This window comes from Oxyura jamaicensis, chromosome 5, assembly GCF_011077185.1.
Source record: "Oxyura jamaicensis isolate SHBP4307 breed ruddy duck chromosome 5, BPBGC_Ojam_1.0, whole genome shotgun sequence".
In the NCBI taxonomy this organism is placed as follows: Eukaryota; Metazoa; Chordata; class Aves; order Anseriformes; family Anatidae; genus Oxyura; species Oxyura jamaicensis.
In genome coordinates, this window is record NC_048897.1 from 7,369,171 (window position 1) to 7,396,074 (window position 26,904).

At 40.7% G+C, this 26,904-nt stretch overlaps 1 protein-coding gene across 3 annotated transcripts in view; it reads left to right on the forward strand.

Moving 5' to 3' along the window:
- The first annotated feature begins 285 nt into the window (after positions 1-285).
- SHANK2 (SH3 and multiple ankyrin repeat domains 2) overlaps positions 286-26,904 on the forward strand; it is a 347,164-nt gene continuing 320,545 nt past the window's right edge. For 2 of the 3 annotated variants that reach the window (XM_035326921.1, XM_035326922.1), the window contains exons 1-3: positions 286-390; positions 8,390-8,492; positions 25,388-25,455. In XM_035326921.1, the coding sequence (XP_035182812.1) occupies positions 25,442-25,455 (14 nt within the window). In that variant the 5' untranslated portion in view covers positions 286-390; positions 8,390-8,492; positions 25,388-25,441. The remainder of the gene's footprint in view (positions 391-8,389; positions 8,493-25,387; positions 25,456-26,904) is intronic. The other variant, XM_035326923.1, reaches the window with a different exon arrangement.

Genomic DNA, 26,904 nt, shown 5'->3' on the forward strand with positions numbered 1-26,904 from the left:
ACCACCCGAGGGCTGCGGCTGCCCCTGGCTGCAGGTGGGTGAAGGCTGGGCGCTGCCCAGGAAGGGCAGAGGCCGGGATGCAGGCGGAGGCCGGGATGCAGGAGCCTCCCTCCGCTGCCCGAGGCGGAGGAGCGGCTGCGGCGCGGCGGGACCGACGGGGCAGCGAGCCGGGAACCCGAAAAGCGATGCACCCGGCGAGGACCCGGGGGTGCGTGTGGGTGTGAGGGGGGCCGGGCGGCGAGGCGGGCGCTGCCAGCCCGCAGGGGGGCGGCTCCCGGCCCGGCCCCCCCGCCCAGCCCGGCCGGCGGCGGCGGCGGCAGCGAGGCGTGAGGGGAGCGCGGTCGGGCCCCACCGCCCCCTCGCAACTTTCGGCCCCGCTCCCGGCCACAGGTAGGCACGGCCCCGGGGGAAAGGACGGGGGACGGGGGGCGGCCGGACCTCCCCGCCGGCACGGGCTGCGACGGCTTGCACGGAGGCAGGTGGCAGGGGGGGCACCCCCACCCCACTTCGGGAGCGGCGGAGTAGCCCCGTGTGGAGTTCTGGGGTTGAATTTCTGCCTGCCGGACGGGGGGTGCTCGGCAGCTGCTGCCGGGGAGGCGCCGGGGAGGTGGGGGAGCCCCGGTGCGGGATGCTCGGGGCGCGGTGCCGGGGAGAGGAGGGCAGAAGGGAGCAGCGGGTGGCAAACCCGCGGTCGCAGCAGAGCTGCCTTCGTCGCTCCGCTTGCCCGGTTCCGTCAGGGAGGAGGACTCGGAGCACGGGGAGCAGGGGAGCGAAAGCAGCAGGGAGCCCCTGCAGCCTTGGGTGGGCTGCTGGAGAGCTCGCCCCAAGCACCCGTGTCGCAGGCCTTGCTCCTCGCAGCGGGAGAAGGCGCAAAAACCTCCCCACCGGTAACTCGGCGCACCCCTGGACGTGTTCTCCTGGAAGTTTTTTACTTCCTTCCCTTTGTGGCTCTTCCTCCTCTCCTTCGCTGCGCTCTTGGCTCTGTTTAACTCCTCTCAGAATAACCTGCCTTGTTCGAGGGAGCTCTGGCAGGGAAAAAAAAAAAAAAAAAAAAAAAGACCTCAAAAACAAACACTATCTTTGTTTAAAGCTATTTGTGGATCAAGGTTGTGACTTAGCTGTGAAATCGCATGGCTCTTATATTGAAAACACAATAGCATGTTAAAATTATCAAAGTCAGGAGGCAAAGAGGCTAAAATGTAATTCAGCAGTGTGAGACTTGAATGCAGCTTTTACAGTACCTCATCTCACTGGTGAATAAATATATAATTAGACGTATAGCTTTTATCTCTGGGTTTTATTTGAAGAGATACTTTGCATTATCGTTGATAATACTCTTAATCGTCAGTGCTTCTTTCTGAGGTCTATAGCTGTGTCTTCAGGTGTTTTACTGAAGGTCTGATGTTTGTTTTGCTATTCTGTCAGTATGGAGTGTTATTTTAAAGCCTGTTGGCTGGTGGTGAGTGGATCAGGTTTCCTGTGGACCTGTCTGAATTAGACGTGTGATTGCCTAATTGCCCATGATTGGGAAGAACAAGAATCAATAAGCAAAGTCATCCTTCTACCTTCACGTTCCTCTTACAGCATGTCTGGTATCACCCAGCACAGCACGGCCTTAACCTGCTTGTCGTCGTGGAACAAATGCGGAGCAGCACACAGCGCTGCTGCACCCAGGGAGCTGCTAGACAAAGCAGCATTGCCGCTGCCTGGTCTGCCACGAGTGTGTGCTCCTTGGGCTCAGTGATGCCCCAGCTCCCCTGTGTGCGAAACTGGGAGCTCTTCCACATCCACCAGCTCAGATGAAGTAGGAGGCGGCAAGAAAATGGGTTAAAGTATGGACCAACCCTTTGTGGGTGGCTGTTCTGTTTAAAAGTTGCGGCTAGAACTGGTGAACTGGAGTACCCACTGTTAAATTCCTGGCTCCACTGCTGGATACCACTGTGAGAGTCATCGTGCTCTGGGAAGGAAGCTAGCAGGTCCTCAGCCTCTGAAGGGCAATGAGTTTTGAACAGGCATCTACATGCATTTTACAGCTCCAAGGAGCTGAAGTCCCAGCTGCCCCCCTGGATATCATAGGGCATTAACTTTGCCCATATCTTCTGTATTAAAAATCCAAGAACTCCAGATAGTCCAAATATGTTAATCCCCCAGAAACCAAGTGAAAGCGCAAACCACAGGGGAGTGGAGGTGTTGTCAGGGCTCAGTTCTTTGCAGGAGGAGGTTAGCGGGTTAGCAGGATCCCTGTTAGGAAAAGCATTCCCAGTGCTGTAGGAGGAGGCAAAATGGCCTCAAAGTATCTTGCTGAACAGGGGGAAACACTTTTCCCAATCCCAAATTTGATGTTCCATATGATCTTACATATGTTAATATAAGCACCACCCAGACATTTGCAGTAATTTTCTGTAGCACCTCCAAACTTCAGTGCAGCTTTGGTATTTCTTTGCTAGCCACAAATGGACTGATGGTTTAGAAGAATTATGTTGAAAAAGTAGCAGCTGACTTTAGGTAGCCGGGCTTGAAGACTGGCCAAAAGCAGTGCTTTGCTCTTCCATCTGTTTTGCTGTAAATTAGAACTAGAAGCCCATGAAGATGCAGCTGAGAGCCTTGGGCATCTGACAAATCCTTCTAGCTCTTTTGGTAGTCCTTGTCTTATCCCATAGCAGTCATGCTTTCCCTTGCTTTAGGGCCATAAAACATAATCTTTAACTTCTTCAGGTTGATTCTTTCACCCCCTCTGCCCCAACCCTCTCCTTTTCCATCTCAACTTTCCGTTTTCCTGTGCTTGTGTACTTAAGTCTCTCAGATGAGGTTGTTTGAACTTTCTGTTTTCTTTCAGCTTAGAAATTCCTCAGATGCTGTAACCTCAGGGTTACAACTTAGCTCCCCTACTCAGAAATAGCCCCCCACCCTCCCCTGCAAGCCCTTTGGTTTTTCCTCTCCATCTCTTGCTTCCTCCTCAGCTGTGCCATGTGTGGTGCAAGGCAGCCAGACCATGCTCCCCAGGCCCTGGCTCATTTTTTGCTAAGGTCTGCTCATGACTGGCTGCCACAGCACTTCCCAAGGAGTTTGCTTCTTAGAAATACTGCTCCTCATCCTTGCAGCGTGTTCCTGGGGTGGGTGGTCCTGTGGCTTCAGCCCATGAGCATGCGCCTTGGGTGAGGTGTGTGTATGTTGGGAGTCTGGGACAGGGACATGATGCTCCTTCAACAGATCAGTGAAGGGCTGTCCAAAGAAGAGAGAGTGAATTATGCAAGAGACTCAAATGGCTTGATCAAGTTTCTTTCTTAAGTTTCATTAGCAGACTTCAATTTCATTGCTTCGGAGGTCAGACTATTGTGTTAGGGAGTCTGATGAGCATTTGCCATGTAACAGGACTACGAATTTCTAGAGGAGCCCCGCAGAGCCCCAGCATGACGTAGGTGTTCCCATCAAACTATTTTTCCATTAATTAAGAAAGTAGGCACCCTAGATAGTGTGAACTCTTTGATGAGGACATTAGAGGCAAGTTACTTATCTTCAGCATTTTAACACTTTTTGGGAGGGCTTTGTTTATTTCTTGCATGTTAGTCATTCATGTCTCTTGCCTACCTGAAAAATCTGTGCTAAAACCTACAGGAGCATCATCGCTCTATTTTCTAACTTCTCAATCTTGTCCTAATCAAGAATGTAAATACATGCATAATGATTTGCATGTCATTAACTTCAGAAAAACTGTCATGGTAAAAATCAATTTTGTTTTTGAATCTAATTTTCTTGCGTGAGAAGTAGCACCTGGAATGCACAAACCAAGAAGTCTGAAAATAAAAACTACTTTCAACGCTCTGCTTTTTGCTTCCTACAATTTTCAGTTCAGTCAGAGAAGAAAAATAATTTACAAGTATGGTTATGGTGATTTTTTTTTCTAACCAGTTTCTCTCTTAAGTCTTCATACTTCAATATAATGCTTTATTACTCTGAGAATGAGTACAGCAGAGAAAAAAAATACTTTAAAATGAGCAATCTTAGCGTGGCATATACTTATACTCAGCTTGCTAGCACTGATTTCATTGTGACCATTTGTGAACACAGCATTTGACACATTCCAGAAATTTCAGAGGAAGATCCTGTGTCTGTGGAAAGGAACTTTCAGATTTTGAGGAATTCTGGCAAACCAGTGGAAACCAACGTTGTTGGAGGTGGATAGCAGTGCAGTTGGCCCCAGACTTCAGTTTCCACAGTGCAGAGCTGTGTGTGTGAACTGCACGATCAGGCTGGTAGTCACTGCGTGGAGCAATCAGTACAGAAGGATCCAACACAGGCACTCTGCCAGCAGGTTGCATGAGTGTTTTTGCTTGATATCAGAGATGCTGAGAATAAGCATTTCTTGGGCTTTTGCTTGGTTTTGGAAATTATAGTGACTGAAATCTAGAGGAGCTGAGTACATGTTTTTGACCCAAACATGCTATCTTTAAGAATAAGCACATGTGATTTAATTCACGTTAAAAACCTAGGATGTGAAATGAGCCTTTGATATGCATCATTTGCACAGAATTCAGGTCTTGTTTTAATAGGCTGTCTTCAAGCCAGTGAGTCTGTAAGCCAGCACAAGGTTACTTTGGATCAGATGCCATGGCATATAAGGGCCATCCCTATCTGAAAGCACTCACAGTCTTTGAAAACAGGGTTATCATTAGGACTGCAAATTCTGTATGCCATTGGAATGCTTTATACTGTTGATTAGAAATGCACATGCTGGACCCCTTCGAAGTAAACAGAAACTGACGCTGTTGGTCATGATCCAATACAGCAGCTTTAAAGTGTCTTTTCTTTCAGGAAGAAAAACAGTGTACAATGTTTGTTTTGCTACTAGTTAAAAAGACCTACTTTTAAACTGATGAGATAAAACATAATTGTGGATCGGATTTAAGTTCAAATTCTATTTGACAAATCATTTTGATCTTCTTTGCCATGACACATTTAGCATATAGCTTTACCTGATGTCTGAGATATAGTAGTTGTATTTCACGCTTGGCATTGTTTCAAACAAATTTCTGTGTTAGAAGAAGAAAGCTTATGATATTTCATTTAAAAACAAAAACAAACAAACAAAAACAACTTTTTGTTTGGATATCAGAAGGAAACCATCTTGGTTATTATGTCTTTTTGGTAATAAGGAAGTACATGAGAGCAGTGTGCTCATATTCACTCTTCAGCGTTTGTTCTTCTTATGTATAGGGGCTGTTGTAACATATGGGAAGATGTGCATTGTGCTCAGCAGGGTGAGCGTGCTGCTGGGATCTCTTATAGATATGCATGACTAAGCAATAGGATGCTTAATGAGGGCACGATGAATGAAGCAAAAAGGGTTGTGCCAACACCTTCTTATAGGCCCCATAAACAATCACTGGCCTGTTTTGCTTGCTAGTAGAGATACAGCCATAATATTCAAGACCTATGGCATTGTTCTAATTAAACTGTTATTGCGTTTTCATGTAAAAGCTATTGTCAAGTATAATTGATTTTGAGTGTTTCATTCCTATGTTTGGATTCTGAATGTCCATGATTTAGGTTTTGGTAAAACTGTTATACTTAGCCATGCACATAAGTTCGCCATTCCAATTTCAAATTCACAGTGTATGCATGCTTTTTGTTAATTACATTTTACTGATAAAATATCAGTGGAGCGAGTACTTCACAAAATTTGAGTTTTCTAATGAGGTTGCTATCGTTATGGAAATAGAGTTTTGGGACTAAAGTCCTTTTGATTACAAACAGGATATTTACTCTGAGTACATTTTGAAAGTGAACCTCAGAAAACAGTTAAATGGTATTTTAGTGTTCAACATTGAGACTGTGAAGCTATGACACAGGCCATACCAGCAGTGTAAGCTTTAAATTTAAATTTAATGTTTAATCACCAGAGTATAACAGAGAATATGTTCAACAGTCCTTATTCTGATTACAGATACTCTTACTTTAATTTGTGTTAACACTGCAATATAAATATTTGATATCATCCAACCATTCCACCATCATGACTTTTATCTAGGGACTTGAGAAGAGGCTGTGGATCTGGAATAGCTCATGACTTCTGCAGAGCATCCTTCAGCATTGCTAAGTTTCAGCTTGGGAGATCTGTTTCTGGGTCATGTGCAGCAGCAGCTAGCCACTGGTGGGTTGTCCCGGCTGGAATGGAGCTCAGCTGGAGTATGGAGAGGAAACTCTGTAGGTGAGGAGAAGAAGCAAAGGTGACATATTGAAGAAGGAGAGAAGAAGAGAAAAATGATGGAGAATAAAGCCCTTTGCAGGCCTAAGCCTTTGGCTTCCCTCTTTGCTGATCAAGTTGATGTTCAGTTTCTTCATTAGCTATAAAAGTCCCAGTCAGTCTGAAGGCTGAAAGTCTGTGATGTTCACTTAGGTGTAAAAGACAGTGTTAGTTGCCCCTTCTTGGGAAACATCCCAAGAGCCTCCTTTAAGAATTTTTATAGTAAGAGATCTGGACCAATTTTCTTGGTAGCTCATGGTATCACTGATGAGTGCATTATATGCTAGCTCCAAACTAATTTTAATAAAAAATGGACTATAACTAAACTAGGCACATAATTAAATAATGTGATGTAAGAATTTATCAGGTACAAAAAAGTTTTTGTCATGTCAAAAGTGTGTTTGGGTTCCAATAACCTATTTTAAAAGGAGGGCTGATGGCAGAAACTGTGATGTGCAGTCACTGTTAGTGATATATGTTGACATTCCTCATGCATATTTTGAAAGTAGCTTTTCCAGTGGAGTAATGCGAGTAGAATACATCACAGTTGGGTTAACACTAGTGGTGTGGTTAAAATTAGCGTATGCTAGTGTTTTCCCCTTTTTACACTATTTTCAAATGTTTTTCTGACGACTGTAACATACATGGATTTTTTTTTCCTTTTCATTTAATCTAAAAGAGTGCACGGAGTTCCTCCAGTGTGTTGCTGTCCTTACAAAGTTATGGACCTGCAGGGTTCCAACCCGAGTCTGCCCTGCTGCTACCCAGCCTGCCTGGTGCTGCTCGCCTCCTCTACCTAAGCTTCTGGGGAGGGACTGTCAAGGGAGCTGACCTGATGGCAAAAGGAGTGTAACAAAACTTGTGTCACTTGCCAACTACCAGGTTATCCCCAGGATGTGTACTTGTAGCTTTGATACTAGCAGTAAGAGTAAATTTTGAACTGGCAGGTGACTGTCCTTCCAGCAGCTCTTTTAGACCACCTGATTTTGAATTAGGTTCCCCTTAGAGCATGCAATCGCTGTAGCAAGCTCAGTAATTTGGCCCATTAATTTAGTCTAGGCTGTATACCTCTGTAACCATTATTACTGAAAATAGACTTTTAAGTATATTATAAATTATTTTAGCTGTATGAAACTTTGTCTTTCTTAAAATATATCTGTCTATCCAATTAGACAGTATATTCACAGGACATTACTTTGGTGTGGTGTATTGTTATTAGTTTTGTTACTATACATCACTTTAATCAGATAGCAGAATGATCCTATCATCAGTGCAGTGGACTGTACGCTTTCTGTCTTCTCCAGGAAACATTAAGATAGGATTTCTAGAATCATGTTATAGCCTGAAAAACATAAGCAAGATGACAATACCCTTTCATACTACTGATGGTTATGTATCCATTTCTTACATGTTGTCTTTTCCTAGGGGGAAAAAAAGAAATGTTACTGCTGATCAAGTATTTTTTTAAAACTTTATCCTTGGTTTTGTTTTATATATTTTACAGTGAGAAAGTCTGTGTCTTAACTCCCAGTGGCTGGAATTGCTGTGGAAGCGACTAGCAGCTTTCATACAAAAGTTGATGTGTACCCGAAGGGGGAACTCATTCTTCAGCTCAGCAATTGCTCCTCTCCTATTGTGTGCTGGTATTCTGTTTGTGTTAGACCTGAAAAAGCTGAAAACTTTACAATGAAATGTTTTTTGGTAGACAGAGCTTGTCTACCTGTCTGCTGCAGGCCATTGGGGTTTACCAGCGTGTGGTTCAGACTAGGGTCGACACGATGTGCCAGCAGTGGGCTCCTGAGAGGAGGCAACTAGACAAGGCCCCTCAAGTGGAGAGACCTATCTGTTTTTTTGCTCAGTGTACTGTCCGAAGGGAGCAGGGAATGGCTTACAGGGCTTCACTGCTTCAAGATATGTTTAATTAAGGCTTGGTTTAGTTTCATTGAACTTCAGTGGTTTAAGTGCCTGAGTAGTGAGTGAAAGGCCGTTCTGGAAGGCCCTTCTTTCCTCATGGCTCAACTATCTTCTGTCAGGGCAAGCTTCTCTCTTTTGTCTTCTCTCTAAAATGTGTCTAAAACCTGCTGGGGAAGTCAGCACCCCATAGAAATTTCACATAGAAACTTCACACTCCTTTATCTCTTCCAGACCCATTGTGGCCACGTGGATTTGTCTGCCCACCACTGGTGTGCTGAGGCCTATTGGAGCTGAGGAGCAGCGTACACGCTTGTGCCGCCATTTTGGGTGCGAGGTAAGGCTGTATGGGAGGGAGAGGCTGCTTTCACCGCCCACAGGAGGAGGGATCTCAAGGCCAGGACTGAATGCCTCTGTTCGCCTTTCATCCCACAGAAGGGGTCTGGTGCCTGTGGGTACTGCTTTTCTCTGTTTTATTTCCTCTGGCTGTGAGTCTCAGGTGCCTCAGTGTTTGTCCTCTGATCTCTGTAGCTGAGCAGTTACCTGTGCTTTGCAAATACAGTGAGCGCCATCTGCAAAACTGAACTCAACATACATTTTTTCACCTGATGAAAATGCATTACAGGAGAAAAACATGCTTATTTTTATTGCTCCTGCTGCATGAACCAGAAAATTGCGCTTCACCTTTCAGTCAGCATAGCATTTACCTGTTAGCAAAGATTACCCCTAAACAAATATTTGGAGATGTTATAATGGAAGAACTTGGCTTTTAACAAATTCTGGTTCTCACTCTGGTCTTTGCCCTTCTATGTTTGGGTTTGAAAAGCAAAGTTTTTGTATTACTATTAGTGCTGCTTAGCTTGTCAGTCATCTGTGAGATGAATATACAGGATAAAGCAATGTGAAATTTTTAGATTTCAAAACCTGTGAGAAGCATTTGAGGAACAAAAGTGTTTATTTTGTATATGTTGAGATCCTCAGCCGGTGTCAGCAGCTCAGCTGAAGCCAGTTATTTATACCACCTCAGAACTGACTTCAAAATCACAAACAGTAATGCAAAGAGCAGGCACTGTGAAGCAGCTTTAAAATACCACATAGAAGAAAGTATACCAAGGTTTCTAAAAGATCGATACTACAGAAAACAGCCTGAGGTAGTGTTTTTCTTTTTTATACTTCTCCTTTCTCCTGTTCCCCCTCCTATGGTATCCCAATAGTCCTGTATCCCTCAGTTTTCTCTTAAGAAGTGATACCTCACACACAGCTGTGTGGTGGGAATGCGATTGCTGGTATCCCACAGAGTTGGATCATAGGGTATCAAAGTTTCTTTGGTTTCCAGTGGATTATGTTTCTAAATCTAAATGCCTGTATTACAGCAGTTATCTTGTGTCTCATGGCTCCTGTGCCTTCCCTTCTACTGAGGACATGATCTTATTTTTTAATGAGTTCCAGAGATAAAAACCTTCGGAACGTGTCAAAGGCAGAAAAGAGAAAGAGTAGCCTTTTCTAAAGTTCAAATGAAAACGTAAACATTTACTTGAAATTCTCTCTGTTGTGGTAATCTACTGATTTGGTATGCCTTCATCTTCTGTGAACAAAGCTGGACTGAAACTTTGAGGATTATTATGAAACTTACCTCATGCGAGACTTCACATTGACAAAGACAGTGTAAAAATCCATTACATTAAACTCACCAACCTACATTTTTATTCTGTTTTTCTTGCGAACCTTCTTACCTGTCAAACCAGATGGGATGAGAATACAATGCTAGCTATGCTGAACCTAGCAGTTTAACAATGTTCCCTGCTCTCTGTAACACATTTTCAGCAGAAGATACACACTGATGCTTTTGTACAATTTGTTCATAGTTACTAAATTTATTCAGAGTAACAGAATATTGCATACTACAGAACAGTGTGTAGTAGTATGTTCATGTTTATTCATACCTGAGATTCTGTAATTTTAAACCTAAACTGAAAACAGTATTACCCTGAGGTCCTCATAAATCCATGTTTCTTTCTTGGTTATTTGGAAGCATAAAGTGGTCCCATGAAATATAGTCTATTTAATGTTTTTCCACATTTTATGTTGCTGATTGGTATAACCATTAATTCATGTCTTGCTCCACAATGTTGTGAAATATTTTATTCTTATTTTTTCCCTCATGTCCAATCTAGCCCACTGTACTTACAGCATTTTCATTTCACTACAGCTGAGTTGTTTATGAAATTACTGATCGGTATTTCGATTTATCTCCAGTTCTGTCAAATCTAGCTTTGAAAACTTTTAAATCTTTTTTTATTATTATTATTTTACTATTTTTTTTCCTGCCTGATAGTTTTTGGTTACCAGTTTGGAAAGTTTGTTGTTGTTGTTGTTTTTTAAACAGTTTATCATATTGTGATCTCTCAGTAAATAACTATTATTAATAAATAATATTAATGATATTTTAGAAAGGCTGTAGAGTGATTGTATCCCATATGTAAAACTGTAAATATGTTATCTCTCAAAAGTTCTAGTTCAGTTGGTGTCCAAAAGAGCAAACAAGATTTTCTAGAGCCTTGTGTATTTAGAAAAACAGTCCTGTAGCCATGAAAGTGAGTTGTAGCGGCCCTGTGTATGTAAGGATTATTTGGTTAATGGTTATTTTTTGTTTTAGACTTTTTAGAGTGATTGTAAAGTCTCTGCCACTGGACACTTGTAAGAACAAGTAAGAGATATCTGTCAGCAATCACCTAGGTCTACTCTATTTTGCTTTGGGGTAGAGAATGTCCTATGTACCTTCTTGATGAAGGTACATAGCCTTTGGCTCTAATTTACCTGGTGTTCTGATCTGCCTGAGGTAGTCAGCTTGAAGCTTGTTGGAAAATAGTTTATGAAGCTGAGAATGTGTAACCAAATATTTATTTTCCCTGAAGAATTGTTCTCACTGAATATTATGTACTAGTTTTTTGTACTGATGATAATCAGTTACTCGTTTCTCTAAAATTTCCTCATTAAATCATCCATGTGTGGGGAAGACCAAAATATTTAGTTAATATACAGAACTTTGCTCCAAAAACACGTAGCCTCTGGTGTTGGGGTGTGCCCAATACTGGCTACAATGCCAGTGAGCGCTGGTAGTCTGAAACAGGGGTGTGTAAATTCCTGCTTTAATTTCTGAATATGGATCATTTAATTCATGGACTGGCTGACAATGGGGACGCGCCTTTAACTCAGCCTTTCTTAAGAAGGACAGAATATGGCAAATTCCTGACGCTGAATTATAACGCTTAAAGAAGCCTCACTGTACTGCTAAAGAAGTATTCTAGGTGAAGTAATCAGCTGTTCAGTCTGATGAAGGCCAACAGAAGGTCTGCTTTCCCTGGCTGGAGCTGCTCACGAGCAGATGCAGACGCTGTTGGTCTCCTGTCACTTCTGGTGATACAGAAACTCATTGGAATTCTAGAACTTACCTTTCCACAGACTTCTCTTCCATTGCAAAGGTCATTGTGGTTTCTTGGGTTGTGATGGAACATGTTGCCCCAAGGTTCAGTCAGTGAGGTCTCCTTTAAGTAATGTAATTAAGGTGGTTTGTTCTTTGTAAGATGTTTTGGTTTAGTTACTGTGAAGAAAAGAGTGCAGTTGTCTTAAAAAAAAAGAAAAAAAAAAGAGAGAGAGAGAGTACAGTGTTTTAGTGTCCTAAAAACAATTGTTTCTAATCTCTGGAAAAGTTTAAAACTGTTTCAAAACCAGTGAAAATAAAACTCTGTTTAGGCTGTTGATGGTTACATAGATTGTAGTTTTGTTTACTATTGCATTCCATGCTACGGTAATGACAATAATCCTAAAATAATGCATCAGTAATGCACAAGATTCGTCTGCTGTTCATTTAAACTCAAGATCAGAGAACGAAAGAAGAGCTTCTGCTGACTTGTAGTTCTACCAAAGTAAATGTTATTTTTGTTCTACTGACGTATTCCTGAAAAAAGTTACAAACAAAATTAGGTTCGTTCAATAGGACTTGAGAAAATGTATTATGGTAAACGAAATACGTAAGTTAGATTTTACTTTCAGTCTTATCCAGTGCCTTCACATCCACTTTGTCCCATGCTAGGAAAAATTCTTTAAGCTCTTTGTGTTTTATTTCTTATTTACTTGGTTGTATTCCAGAGTTGCTGTGGAGATTGCTGTTGTAAATGTCATTGGTGGCCGTGTGATAAGGAAAGTGTTACTTACCAAAGGCTTCAGTAAAAGGTTTCCCCCTCTCTCGACAGAAATTTAACATGCAGTTGAAAATAAAGGCTGTAAAACCTTCAGTCTGGTCACGTATGGGAAAGAGGAAGGCAGGGAAGCTGTCACTGAGCTGGGCGTGCATGGAAAGAGTAAGGCTGGTGTACCTGCAGGACCATCCTGGAGCTAGGGGAGCCAAATAGAAATGAAAGTCAAACATTATTATCCTGTGACCTTTCTGAGCTTCTTCTGACCTAAGTTGTGCAGGAAGAAAGGGAGTATGTTTCTATACCACACTTACATTGGAACTGGGTGTAGGGAGTGTCATCAGCGCTGGCTGTCATGGTAAGTAGTAATTCAGATCTGTCATAAATATATCCATCATTTTAACACTAAAGAGAGGTGATCAGTCTCCTAATAGAGGCCTATAAAGAGAGGGGATTAGGTTATACAGGTTTGAAATGATGGGGATAATAATATACTTGTGATTTGAGAGAAGTATAGACAAAACCACAGAAGTAACATCTTTCCATGTATCTGTATCATAAAACTCCATCATCCGTGTACAGCTGTTTGGTCCATCAACAGCAGAAGACCTTGCAGGGGTGTTGATAACATTGTTTAAAGCAGGTAACTCAGAATTCTTGAGGTTATAGCCTGCCTGCTCACTAGCTGTCACACCAGAAGCTCAGGTGTTCCTGCACTGGATATGCTGTGGGGGGAAAAAGAAAGGGGCAGGGAAGGAAAGCTGTTGTAAAGTATTGTGAGTCTGTAAAGCTTATGAATCTTGGCTCTAACTGATATACACGTGTGAGCAGGTGGTGCATTGCTGTATCTTGCTTGCACAAATGGTGGCTCATGTAAAACCAGTTGCTTTTTGTAGCTGACTCAAAGAAGTTCCTTACTGGTAGTTTTTAGTATGCTTTTTCCATATACTTTCTATACTATGCATAGTATGCATAGTATGCATATTGTTATACTATAGTATACACGCGTATTTTTGGATAATGAATTTCCAAAAACTGGTGCCACAGGCAGGCGTGGGAGTAGACAGTACCATCAAGTTCAAAATGGGATTAGATAAATTCATGGACTACAGCTCTCTGTGCAGATGCTAACTGGACTGGACAGGGATATGCCCTCTAACATCCCTCGTACTATTTTGGGTTCACACAGAGTCAGAGGTAACCAGGTTTACTTGAGTTTCCTCTTGTCATTGTCAGAGGCAGGATAGTGGGCTAAATAATTGTTGTGCTGACCACAGGCTTTTTTTTTTTTTCTTTTTCTCTAAATATTGATCTCGTTAGAGAGGACAATGAATGAATGTCCTAGAGAGGTTATTTCTCTTGCTTGGGTTTATTAAGCAAGACTTGCTGGATCAGATATAATATACATCTTAGAGGCAAGGTAAGTTACCAACTGAGCACAGACTTTGGGATCATTGAGACACTCTGTCCTCTTCTGCCCCATCTCTGTTGTGTATATATACACAACACAATATATGTGTATGTGCATATCTATGTTTGCTATATGTAATATTTAGTAGTAGTTGCATTACTTGTCATTGCAAAAGAATTCATCCTTACTTCTATGTATTTTCTTCTAGTTTTTCAGCTGATAGTTAATGCAATGCTTCTCATTCTTTTTATTGTTGTACATGGCTAGTCACCTGTAGCATCAGATTTTACTCTTGTTCATTAGCAGGGCAACTAATTAGTTAAGAGAGAATGGAAAAGGCAAGCCTCAGTCCTACAGCAACTTGTACGCATTCACTAAGGGTTTGTCATCAAGAATCTTTTCACTAATAAAGCAATGATCGTTTGATCATTGTGATCGTTGTAAATTGCAGATGGCAGGAGATACACATTAAAAATGGCTATTAAATAGCCACTTGCAAAGCACTTTCCAAGAAAATGAACATCATATAAAATAACTTCTGCTAAGACTCGTTAGAATGTGTGACTTGTTTGAGGCCTGGTAGATAATTAATTTAGCAATATGCTGAATGCCAGTGCTATTTTCTAGTAGCTGCAGTTATCTTGGGGGTGACTAGTAGATTGGAACATTTTGTAGTGTCAGGTTTATAGTTCGTGACTACTGAGAAAAAGCTTGAAGGGTAGCTGAAATGCCAAGGGTGTATGCAAAGCTTCTAATAAAAGTAAGAGCTGGGCCTTGTAACAGTGCAAAAAATATTTCCACTAATGCTGTTTAACTGTAGGACTGGCTTAAACTCAGAGCATTGGATCCACTTCAGCTTTGCAGTCATTTGCTCAGCACGGCAAGGAAACCTGGCCAACGCTGGCAACAAGAATTCTGCCAGCATGATGTTTATTGGAAGACACTATATCTGGGGAGAGCAGAAACTGAAATTTTATTTATGAAACAATGGGTCAACATACAGATGAGTAGCAAATTTTCTAAGCATCTACTTAGGAGCTCTAAAAGTAAACCTTAATAGGGAAATATTTTCCCATGAGTTACTGAATTAGTGGGGAAACTTGCTAACCTGTTAATTAAAAATATTACAGTTCAGATGGGACTTTTACTGTTTTAAAGCTATTCAAAATATTGTTTGCAAATTGAATGATAGATAATAAGCATAATTATCCAGTTTACTAATTATGATGTTAATACGTCATTAACATCTGATTTTCATAGCACTTAGTGAAGATACTTAATTCAGGTTGCTTACTCTTGTGTTTACATTTGTTGGTACCAATGAGGCACAAAAGATCCTTGCGATTTTTCCCTCTGAAAATTTTTCTGAAAAAATATTGCTGTACTCGCAGCCATTATTGTTTTTCTCCACTATATCTTTTACTTTCTTTTCTGTTTCCTACTAATAATTAATCAAGTAATTATAATTTCAATCCCCATAATATCCATACAAGCGTCCGATGAAATTTATGTTCAGAGAGTGTTCTCTGCACTCCTTTCCAGGGCCATATTAATTTCTTCCACTTTGTTTGTGGTGGGGAATATTATTGAAATCTTTCAAAATACCTATAAGAAAGCATAGTGATATGACTTATTGGAGTTGAGGTGCTGTGTAGCTAACTTCTGTGCCCATCGCTCTGCTGCAGTGAAGGTGAAGTGGTGGTGGGAGGTGGTCAGAGAGACACAGAGAAGACTTGCAGTGCAAGGTATGGCCAAACTGGACCAGGGAAGGTGGGACTGTTAATATGGTACCAAAATAGATCTTGGAGCAGATTGCCTTGGATAAGTTAGTCTCATGATTTTGCAGTAATGCTCATTTCACCTCTGCCAGTTGAAGCTGTAGGCCATAATCTTACTGAGGCAGTGATGTGGTATCTTCAGAAAGACTGTGAAGGATTTGTGCTCCAGGATTGTGTTCATGGAACCTGTGCTGAATGTGGGTGACCAGCAGCATCCTGTGGCAGAGTTCATCAGCCTCACGCTGTGTTGTGGCGTCTACCGCTTCATTGTCTCTTTTGATTCATTTGCTGTTTCTTACCCCTTTTATTAGGGGAGGTAGTACTCTCATTTCTCCAGGTATTCATAATGATACACCCCTCTTAGTAAACTTTCCCCGGGCTAGAAAAGTTGTAATTTCTTGTTATTGGTATGTGCATGCCAGCTGGTAATTTTTTTCTGTATCTTTTTTTAATTCCACCCTAACCCTTTCAGGACTGGGAGGAAGCACAAGGAGACGGGAAGAAATGCCAGAATCTGTATTTCATGGATTGATAATGTGGTTTACTACCTTTTATTTTGTTATTTATTTATTTCCTAATATCCTAGTTATTCATGTGAATGTGGCATGGAAGGCTGACATTTGCAAAGCACTGTCTTTCTTGAATGGTAGTAATTAGCTCAATTTTCATTTTTGTATGTGTAGAACTGTTTTTGACCATGTCACTTTATATTTATCAACTTCATATTCATTCTGCCATTTTCTTACCCAGTCATCACTTTCCCCTGCTGCTCCCTGCAGCCAGATTCTGTCCTCCTTTCAGACTTCTCCTAGATCTTGTTGATCTTAACGATGGAAACACTCTGAAAGTGAGGCAAGTTTTACTACTGAGTATGGCTCTGTGGACAGTGATTCCTTGCCTGTAGGAAGTGCGACCCAGTGCTGTCCCTTGGGGGAAGAGCTCTCCTGGGACTTCCCCAGGCTGGTTCAGAGAGCTCAGGCTGCTCAGATCTTATTCTCTGGATTATTGCCGGCAGTGGCTTTTACGGTGATTTTGTGCTCCCTGCTTTTGTTTATTTTCTCTATGAAGCCTGCAAAGCAAACACAGTCATCTAGAGATTAAGGAGTTGCTTAATGGAAACCTCATACATTTTTCAGCAAATGAACCTTTTTGTATTTCACACGCACAAATGCACTCTTACAGTTCCAAATACTTTTTTTTTTTTTTCCTTTCTTTTAAAGTCTGTGGTGTGGTGTAGTTTAAGTCGGGGGTGACACTGTGCAATGTCAGCTTTGCTTAATTCCTGACAGACATACACCTTGTATTTTCACTGGGGGGGAAGGGACGTCTGGTTCAGTTTAAGATTGCATTTTAATGAGAATACTTTGTTTCTCAGGGTAAAGATCATTTAAACAGAGTTTACAGCCATGTGCATATGAATATTTGCATTCACTTAACAGGCTACATGGCCATATACTACTTTGGGGCATATCAGCATTTATTTTTTTCTGCATGGAAGGTCAGTTCTCCATATAGCAATCTACGTATTTGTAGAGCTGATTTAGTGATTTGTAGTAGCCGAATACCTTTTTATAGGTGTACATGACCTTCTCTATACCGGATTTGTTTTCGATATATTTTCATAGTATTACATTATTTCATTGTATTTATGAAGATAAACAAATTTGTGGGTAACAACACAGGTCACATGAACAATAAATGGGCAAATCTGCCCATCTGCATATGGGCAGACAAAGCAGGGAAGGGAACAAGCTGTGAATAGAAGAAACATGACAAAATGCTGCCTGACCCATATTTGAAAGTTAGGGGAAACTGTTTTCTTTATTTATGATTTCTATATATATATAAAAATCCCCCATGAAAATAATAGCTGATGTTCTGTGCAGGACATACTTAATGGAATGGCCCAACAAATAAACCAAGTGATGCCTGGTGTAACCTTGTTTACTGTAATATGTTATATGAGCAAGGAATGTATGTATACCCATGGCTCAGATACTTTGTTGGTCCATGCAGTTCTAGTAATGTGTTAAATACCTCTACGGGGATTCAGAGCAGTGACAACACTTTTCACTATTCTGCAGAACTGATGGCAGCAGACCTTAAATGCAGTACTTTGATCATGGATGGGCCAAGGTGTTGCAAAAACCAGTAAGCCGAATCCTACTGAATACTCTTCAATGTACATAGAGCTCTTGCCATTTAGGCAGTTCAAAATGTTCACTTGAATGTTACCTGCCATGGTTACCTGCTATACCTACTTACTCTCTTTTGTCTTGTTCATTGTAGAGCATGTTTATATCATTGCAAGGTTTGTGTTAAGGAAACATAAGTATTGCTATGTGTTTCTATTTCCTTTAAATACTGCTAGCACGATATAAACTTGTTTATTTCTTCTTAGAATGGAAAACGTTTTTCTTAACCAATTTTTTAACCCTACCCACCAAATACAATTCATCCTGTCTGCTCTTGCACCAGCCTAAACTTGCTGCCAGTAAACTGAATGGGCACGGGCACGGGTTGGCGGGCTCACTCACCCCTCTGGAGCTGCCGGCAAGGTGCATAATGGACCTCTGGGCAGCCCAGCTCTCCTTGCACCACACTTGGCCACAGCTCTGGTTTCTCCTCTTGTCATTACTCCCCATTTCATCTCTCTTTACTTACCTTGTAGCTCAGCCAGGAAAGTTAATAAAATCCTGTCTTGTGCAAACATTCCTGTCTTTAAGAGCAGGATGAAGGAACAGAGGCTACAGGTGTCCACAGTGGTTTGTGATTTGTAACAGGGAAATCTCTCCTTTCTGTTGTCACAACGGTAACAAATGTTTCCACAACAGAGTGATGGTTGTTTAGATGGTACATGTAAATAAAACAGAACCACATGGACTACTGAAAGCATGACAGATATGGTGCTCTCCTATCTTGAGTACTTAAAAGCTGTTTCTTCCTTTTACATAATCATAGTCTGTGGATTTCATTCACTTCTTGAAAAATTTGTTTCCTTTTTGTCAACAGCTAATAATCAATAGGCTTTCCTTTGAGTTTAGACTCAAAGACCAGTTACACATACACGTAAGAATTGGGTGCAAGTACTTGTGTGAATCTAAGTTTCGAAGTGTTTCATCTCATAGAACAAAAGTTGAAATTTGGCAATTTTGACTTTTTCAACTTGGACATGTCAGATGAATTACATGAAAAGTTACATCCAAGGTGAGCATCTTCTGGCTTTTTGAAAGGCTTTTATTATTTATTATTTATTGTGGATTTTGCAGTATTTGGGAAAATAAATAATTATGAGCCATGAACTGAGGATTACATTTTTTTTTTCTTTCATCCTTGATTGCTTCTGATTTGCAGTAATACTTATTGCTTTAGTTATATTAGGATTTTATGTCTAGATAAGCATAAGAAGGAGGTACCTCTCTTTTTTTTTAAAAAAAAAACCTCCTACAGATAGGTAACAAAAATGCAGCATTTACTTCTGGTCATTCTTTTATTGTTGTAAACTAAGAATTTAAGCTGCCTGAAATAAGTTATTCTTTATGTGGCATGGCTTTCCTAGTAACCTGAGTCTCCTTACACTTACGTTTAGGGTTGGAAAAAGTCATTTTAGAAGACTGGAACATAGGCATTGAATAGTTTACCCAGAAGCTGTTAGCAAGGCCTCCAGATTTTTATGGGGTGGAGAAGGTCTGTTGACAGTGTACTTTTTATTCTTGATCTTGACTTTAATGTTCAGCTAGAATATTGCATATATTACAGGGTTTTTTTTTAGTGGCTATGGACTGTCACTTAAAATGCCAGAGGAAAAAAAAAAAAAATTGCTTCCCGTGGTCTTTTCCTGAGTTCTCCTTAGCTGATGCAACGCTCACAGGTGTCAAGATTCATTGTTACGGGTTCAACCTTGCTCTGCTTCAGGTGGTTGTCAGTCCACCTGTGTGCATGTAACACAACTGCTATTTAAGTAGCTTGCAAAGTCTTCTGATCCTGACTCCTCTGTGTTTTCCCTAGAGGGACCTTTTAATGAAGGTTATATTGTGCTAAATAATCTATTAGAGAAGCCAGCGGCCATGAGAGGTATGCTCTGAATTTGTGGATGTCCCACTTTATGAGGCGAAGAGGAGGAGGGAAATCTAGCAAGCGGCTGCCCTAAGGGTTCCTGCTGTAGTTCCTGTACTTGGGAAACCTCTGGTGTCAAGCAGCACAATGACAGGTCAGATTAGAAGTGCAGTGTGACTGTTTGGGCAGCAGAACTGCCCAGAAGTGTTTTGTGTATGAGTAAGACTTTTGCCTGGTATTGTGCTTGTCCTATTTAAAGACCCCGACTATGTTTTCTGCTTAAAAGTGGGGAGTGTTGTTATGGCAGACCTGAATTCTGCCTAAACCACATTCAGCTTATTTTGAGATAGTAAAGTTTGAAACTTCTCAGATTACAATAGATTTATATCTACTCATGCTGAGTAAACTCTGAAGCTCAGGTTTAAAACATCAAATATGTAGATTCTGTCTCTTGCTGTCACAAGAAGCCTTTTGCCTTGTGCTCACACTGACCCCATCGGCACCACAGACCCCATCGGCTTCTAAATGCAAGCGGTCATGAACTTCTGGCCAGCTGCGCCCAGCATGTGTGGCCAGAGAGCAGAGGCCAAGCGTGTCCCTGAGCTTCAGCAAGGAATTAGCATACACTATTAACTTCACCCATGCACTACTCCTGCATTATGCATGGCTTTTTGTGTTAGAGAGCAAGGCATGCAGGTCAGAACTATTAAGTGAGGTTTACCACCTGCTCAATTTGCTAAATATTTTAGAAACTGATTTAATAAGGACCAGTAAAATGAAGTCAACCTTTGTACCTTGTCCTCCCCTCTTCTCCAAGTGCAGGGAGTTAGAAGTTTGCCTGGGTGAGCAGGGATGACTTGGGGGGGGAGGGGGGGGTGTCTCTTGTTAACATCTGCTTTGCAACAACTTGGGACATCCCTGATTTTGTGCTAATCTGCCTCATTTTACTATGTTATGTTGCCCAGATTCCAGGTGTTGCTTTTTCTTTTATCAAATATAAATTGTTGAAGAGGCAATGTGTGGGGCTGTGGAGGTTCTCTGCATCTTAAGTGTAAATGAAATTAACAGAATGTTTATATTACCTGTATTTGGACAGAAAGTAAACTTATTTTTGCTGCTAGCATGAACGTGCTGCCATAGATTGTGAATGATCTGAAGCCACAAATCATCTGACATTTTTGAAGACCACTCCCTGCTACCACAAAAACTGTAAGCGTTGAAGCCATTATAGCTGGGCAGCTGAGGAACAAAAGATTAGAGTAGTCAAGCATAGCAAAAAGAGAGTCACAAATATGTGAATTCATTCCAGTAAGTATTCAAGCAGCTGTAGACTTCATATTTAGTTCTAAAAAGGTCCATGTGGAGTATTTTCTGTTCAGAGTTTTAAATATATGCCCCAATATGGTCTCTTCTAATGAATAAAATAACTATTTTTCCATGTCCTTGAACTGTTTTCCTGATTCTGTTCGCATTTCAACCTTGCGAACAGACTTCCTTTGTTTGCTCTGGCAGTATATAGTGGTAGAATTGGACAACAGGAGTCTCTTGAAATCTCAGATAGCTCTTCCCTTGCTACATTCATTTTTCAGCTTGCTGCTTTGCTCTCTGGAGCTAGAATCAGATCAGGTTTGCTTATTCAGTCTCCCTCATGCAGCATTTGAATCCATCATGTACATACGTGCCAGAGATGCAAGCCTTGGCTACCAGTACACCCCGGTATCTGAGCTCTCAATTTAACATGGAAAAAACGTGGAGAATTCAGTGTGTGTTTGGGGCCGATTAGTATTAAGGACATCTGGGAGTCTCTGTATTACTACACTAATGGACTGCCTGCAGTCTTACGGTGCCTTCAGCTCTCTATAAATTATATGAATGTACTGTTAAAGCAGCAGTCAGTGCTTTCATCTAGCGTAGCTGGACTGCTTTAGCCATTTTTTAAACCAGGTGAAATTTTCTGTATTCCTGTGAACTCTTCTGGTATTCACATTCTGAAGACATTGACCCAAGTTTGCTGAAGGCCTCATGTATAAATTGCCTTTGACAGAAGCTGCTGGTAACATAAGCTTTGGTGCGGATGAAGGGATCTTCACTGTTGATGACATGCAGATATTTTTGTGTAGGTGAATATAGAGGAGGAACATATAGTACGCTACAATAGTATTAAGATTGCAAGGGCTGCTTTTGTTTGGAAAAAATAATGTAAATTTGTGAAATGTCTCAATCTAAATTGTATTAATTAAAACATGCTGATCCTGGAGCTGAGTGCTCCCAGATGCTTTATTTTTGAGTGTTTCCATATAACCATTCTCTGTGCCATCTTCATAAAATCACAGAGATGGGTATTTCTCCATGGCCATGCAGACAGCTGTGCAAAGAAGCTGGCTGGTCAGCAGGGAGCCAGGGCAGAGCCAGAAACTGGGGCTTCTCTGGCATTGAATTTGTGCCAAGAGGTTAAGCACAAATATTCACTCAAGTTTGCCAATATGGTTGTATGATTTTTGGTTGGTTTGTGTTTGTGTGAGCCAGAATACTCGCAGAATAAATGCATGTTTTTACGCTGAGCAGTGTTTGGACGTGCTTTATCTAGTCAGTAGCTGAATTTACTTGAACTTTGAGCTTCAGTTAAAAACTTGTACTTTCCAAAATGGGCACCTAAGCACAGAGAAATGCCTACAAACAAGGTTATCTCCCTGTGTAGATGATTCATTAAATGCATTATTACAATAGAAAAAAAGGGATGTGGAAATCTTGATGCTTTCATTCTGCTAGTTATACAAATACTGGAACATTTCTAATCTGAGAACTTGTCGCATCGGGGGGAATGTTTGACTTGCATCCTTTTGGGAATGGCTGTTCTGCAGCACCCAGTGCAAGGAGGGCTTTCCTCCGGCAGTGGAGGCAGCTGCAGCGTCCTGGCTGACCTGCCTGGGGAAAGGAGCAGTGCTGAGCAGGGCAGCAAGTCCTATAAATACTGCATGGCTGCAGCTCCCTGAACCAGGGTACTGCTGCCACACTGTATGGTGTGGAAACATCAGACATCTCCGTGCTGCATGGCCCCATAGGTATCACCAGCCATAATGTTTGTCTCAGCTTTTTGGAGTTATGGCTTGGTGCTTTTTAGGTTGATTTGATGAGGAAGATGGCTTATGTGGCTGGTCTGCCAGTCTTTGCTCCCCTCCTTGATCCTCCCCTGCTACTTTCCAATGGCTTTTGAATATTTTGCTGAACTTCAGCTAATTTGTTTAAAGGAACAGAAATCTCTTAAGGTGTTCCCACAAATGCTATGAAAATTGGTGATTAAGTATGGGAAAGACCCACATTAGTGCTTCCACAGAAGGAATGGCGTGAAGTCAGCAGCTCCTGTCCTGCTTTGTGCGTCACCTGGGGGATAATACTGGGTCCCTTGCCCACCAAGATGTGAAGGCAACATCTGGAAGAGAAAGCTGTTGCAGTAGGAAGTGCTGGGGATGTGAGAGTAACCTGGGATTTTATGGCACAGAGAATTGTTTAGGGGTGTACCAGAGGCTCTGAGGGTAGAAAGAGAAGCTTCTGCTTTACCGATCCTGGGCTGGAGGGGAGGAAAAACAGGATCTGAAGGGAGCTCGGTCATTTTTGTCTCCATGTGAGTGTTAAGAGGTGTGTTTTTCAGGAAGAGAAAACAACAGTTGCTTAATTTTGTAACAGTGGTGTCTTCATCCACTATGTAACCTCACCCAACCTCATTAAGAAGCCTGCATTGGCATAATTTAATTTGTTTTCTATAAATCTGCAATATACAAATACTCTCATTTAAAGACCTTTCTCTCTTTGCGACTGTTGTTTTTCATGTTGATTTTCTTATCCTTAGATGTAGCATTAGAGATTATTGTGAGAAGTAAATTAACAGCCCAGATACAAGGAATGGAGCCATGTTGCTGGGTCATTTTCGTAAACAGAAGAATTCGGACTCCATACAGAAAAAACTGCTCCATAGGAAGTGAAAAAATTCCCTTCATTGAGTTTCCTTAGATTTTATTTTCTGTGGGGTATTTAGTAGCTGAATACTTAATATTTATCTTGGTTCTGTTACGTTCTGTAACAACAAAGTCCCAAAATATTGCCTTAAAGTTCAGACTATTGCTTTATACCTTTACTAAATCCTACCAATGTCTATCCAAATTATAAGTGTCTCATAAAAAATTACAAAGCCAATTTTTGCAATATGTTTAGCAGATGTGTCAGCATTTTTAAGCAATTTTGGAAGGATCCCTTTGTGGTGGACATTTTCCAGTTCCAGGTGATTCTTTATCTTCTGTCTCTAGATCCATATGGAAGCTGAAAGCTGGCATGTATAAGAGATGGTTCAAAAGTGGAAGCATGATTAATAAAACTGTTGGATTTGTTGATTTGGTTTTGCTTTTAACCATCCCTTCCACGGATTCTGGTTTTTGCCTTCTGAGAAACAGCTAGTGATCCTTCCTTCCCTACATTTTCTATGACACTCATAATTGTGAAGACCATGTTTATATCTCTGACTCTGAAAATGTTGTATGTACTAGGTTTCAGCTCAAAAGCAGCTTACTTAGTACAAAATAGAGTAGTTTGGTGTCCTTTATTTAAATAGCTTTTGCTGTTTCTATAAGATAGTTGTGCAGAGTTATGCAGATGCTGGAGACACATTTGTAAATATTTTCTGCCTTCTTGAAACTTTTTGAATGTTTGTTTTAGTAAAATTTGTCAAAATCTATCTTCATTTAAAATAAAGAACATGCAGTCCAATGGTGTTCACATAATTATCCCTGAGAATTTCTGGCTTCACTTATGGTCATGTTCTGTACTTCTTCTGGAGCTACATAATTGGTTTATATTTCTCTTGTGGCTAATTGACAGTGCCTGTTTGGACCTCTTAGTGTAACAGGTGTAATATAATCTAATATTATTTTTTGATGGAGTACCATGCAGCAGAGTACGTTACCAAAAAGTTAAAGAAAAAAGTTTGTCAAACTCACTTTCTCAATGTAGAAGTCTGTTTTTTTCCCTTCCATTTATACGTGTAAAAGGAAGAAATACGTGATAGGCAAGGCTTTCTTCAATGTGAGCTTCTACCCATCCATGAAGGCAATAAATTTGAATCTAGTCATACACTTCAGTGCTCATCAGTTAGCCTGCTCTAGGCTATCCCTTACTATGGTGGGAGTTGGATTGTGATGCTCAATGCATCTGCTGAATTGGGGAATCTGAGGGGCTGGAAAAAGCAGACCTTATTTCTGGATCTCAGCTAGACTTGGAGGAAAAAAACAAAACAAAACAACCACCAACCAACAACAAGCATCTTGCTGCACAAATTGGGGTTGTTCTGCAAATGCACATGCCTGGGATGCTCAGTGCTTTGCAAAACTTAAATTCAGAAAGTTGTCCACGGGAAACAGCGGGGCAGCATCTTTCACCTGCTGTTAGATCTGGCCTGAAATTATGTCTGTTGATAACCAGGAGAGCCTCTTTTTGCCTTAGGACTAGCTTTATGCTGCCAGAAGCACTCTGGAGTGAGTGAAGTTGTAAGGCTCTGTCCTCGTGAAGCTATGGGTAATACTTATGTTACAGCATGATGAATGTGTTGTAGATTGGTAAAGCAATAAAAATCCTCTTTTTTTTTTTTTTTTTTTTTTTTCCCCTTCAAAGACTAATACATCAAAATCGCCTTTGTGCTCTGTGTGTTTCTGCTTTGCAGATTTTAAAGAGGGTGGTTGTTAGGTCACTGGATTTCTTTATCTATGTGTCAATCTTCTCATTTATTTATTTATTTATTTTCCAGGAATCTGAGATGAGAATAATTAGATGCTGATGATCTTGACACAGTTGCTTTCTTATGTATGCTGACAGGTAAGCATGCCAAATTAATTTTGTAGAGAAATCATTTAAGTTACTCGTGTCTTTTCTCCACCTTTTTTTTCCCTTTTATCCTATAGTAACATCTCAGAATCGATTTTTATGTCACAGATTTAGTAAAACTGAGAAGAATTTAGCAGTTTAACAGCAGCCTGTTGTGAAGACAGTTGGGAGAGCGTGTTGACTTTCATCATCATGTGTAGCAGCTCTCTTCCTCCTCCTACTGAATATACTTTAAATATGAACTAGCAGGAAGATTAGCGTTATGGTACTTCTTGTATTAGATGTGTTGAAACACTATTTTTTCCATGAGCAATTTTTTGGCAAGTTCACTCTGACTTTTGCAATTAATGTTAGATTTGGGTAAAGAATTTCATAGTGTAGTCCCTCATCATACAGTTAGGTGAAAACTGATGGACTAGGATGTCACTGTAGAGCCTCTCATTATAGAGCACAGACATGTCCATTGTGTCTTTTCTATTGTATCTGCACACTGCATTTTCAGTGTTTTCTATTCAACCAGGCTTTTAGTCTCTACATATTTCTTTCTAATTCCTTTTTATTTTTTCCCCTCATATCTTTTCTATGAGTCTTTTAAAACACAATTTGAAAAGTTTTGGTAGGACTCTGGAGACTTCTTACAGAAGTTTCTTAAACTAGAATTATTTTATTGGCTTACAGTCCAGTTGCTACAAAATAAATAACTTTAAATTCAGAAGTCAGAAAAAAAATGATCAAAAACTACAATGATTTAAAATTAGGTTTCCTTTGGTAAAGCCTGATACTTCTGTATGAGCTGAAAACTAAAAACCTCATTTTCTCTGTGATGAGAGAAAAGTGAAGGGGCCTTTTCTCACATTGATGCTGCAGGTGTCTGTGTTAATGCACATTATGACCGCATATCAAAGATAAGATAGTGCGGTGGTTTCACACTGACAGACAGTCCTAGCAGTACCTTTGGATGAGCAACAGAAGGAGACTGAAAACATTAAAATTATGTAAAAAGTGTGCAAGGGATTGCTGTAAACTGCAGGGTGACACTTTCAGATTGGAGGAGGAGTCTGTAGAAATGGAAAAAGGAGAGAAAGTTTAAAATATAATGGTGTGTACCTCAAGGCCAGCACAAGGAAAAAAAATAGCTTATCAGGTATTTATCATTGGCTATTTGCTTCTGTGGCTAGTGCCAATATCAACAATGAGTGCTAATGCCAATTAGAAGACAAAGGAAATTGAACAAAAACAAGTGCGCTAATACAGAATTAAAGAATTTTATTTGGCAATGTGTTGAGTTGATGAGAATAATTTTTATTGACTAGAACGTGTGAGTAAATTTCTAGTTATGGAGTTTTTCAAGTGTCAAGTTGGTCATTAGTCTATGGCATGATCAAAATAATCCTTCAGAGCCCATACTGTTACACCTTGATGAGGGATGTATATGTTTGA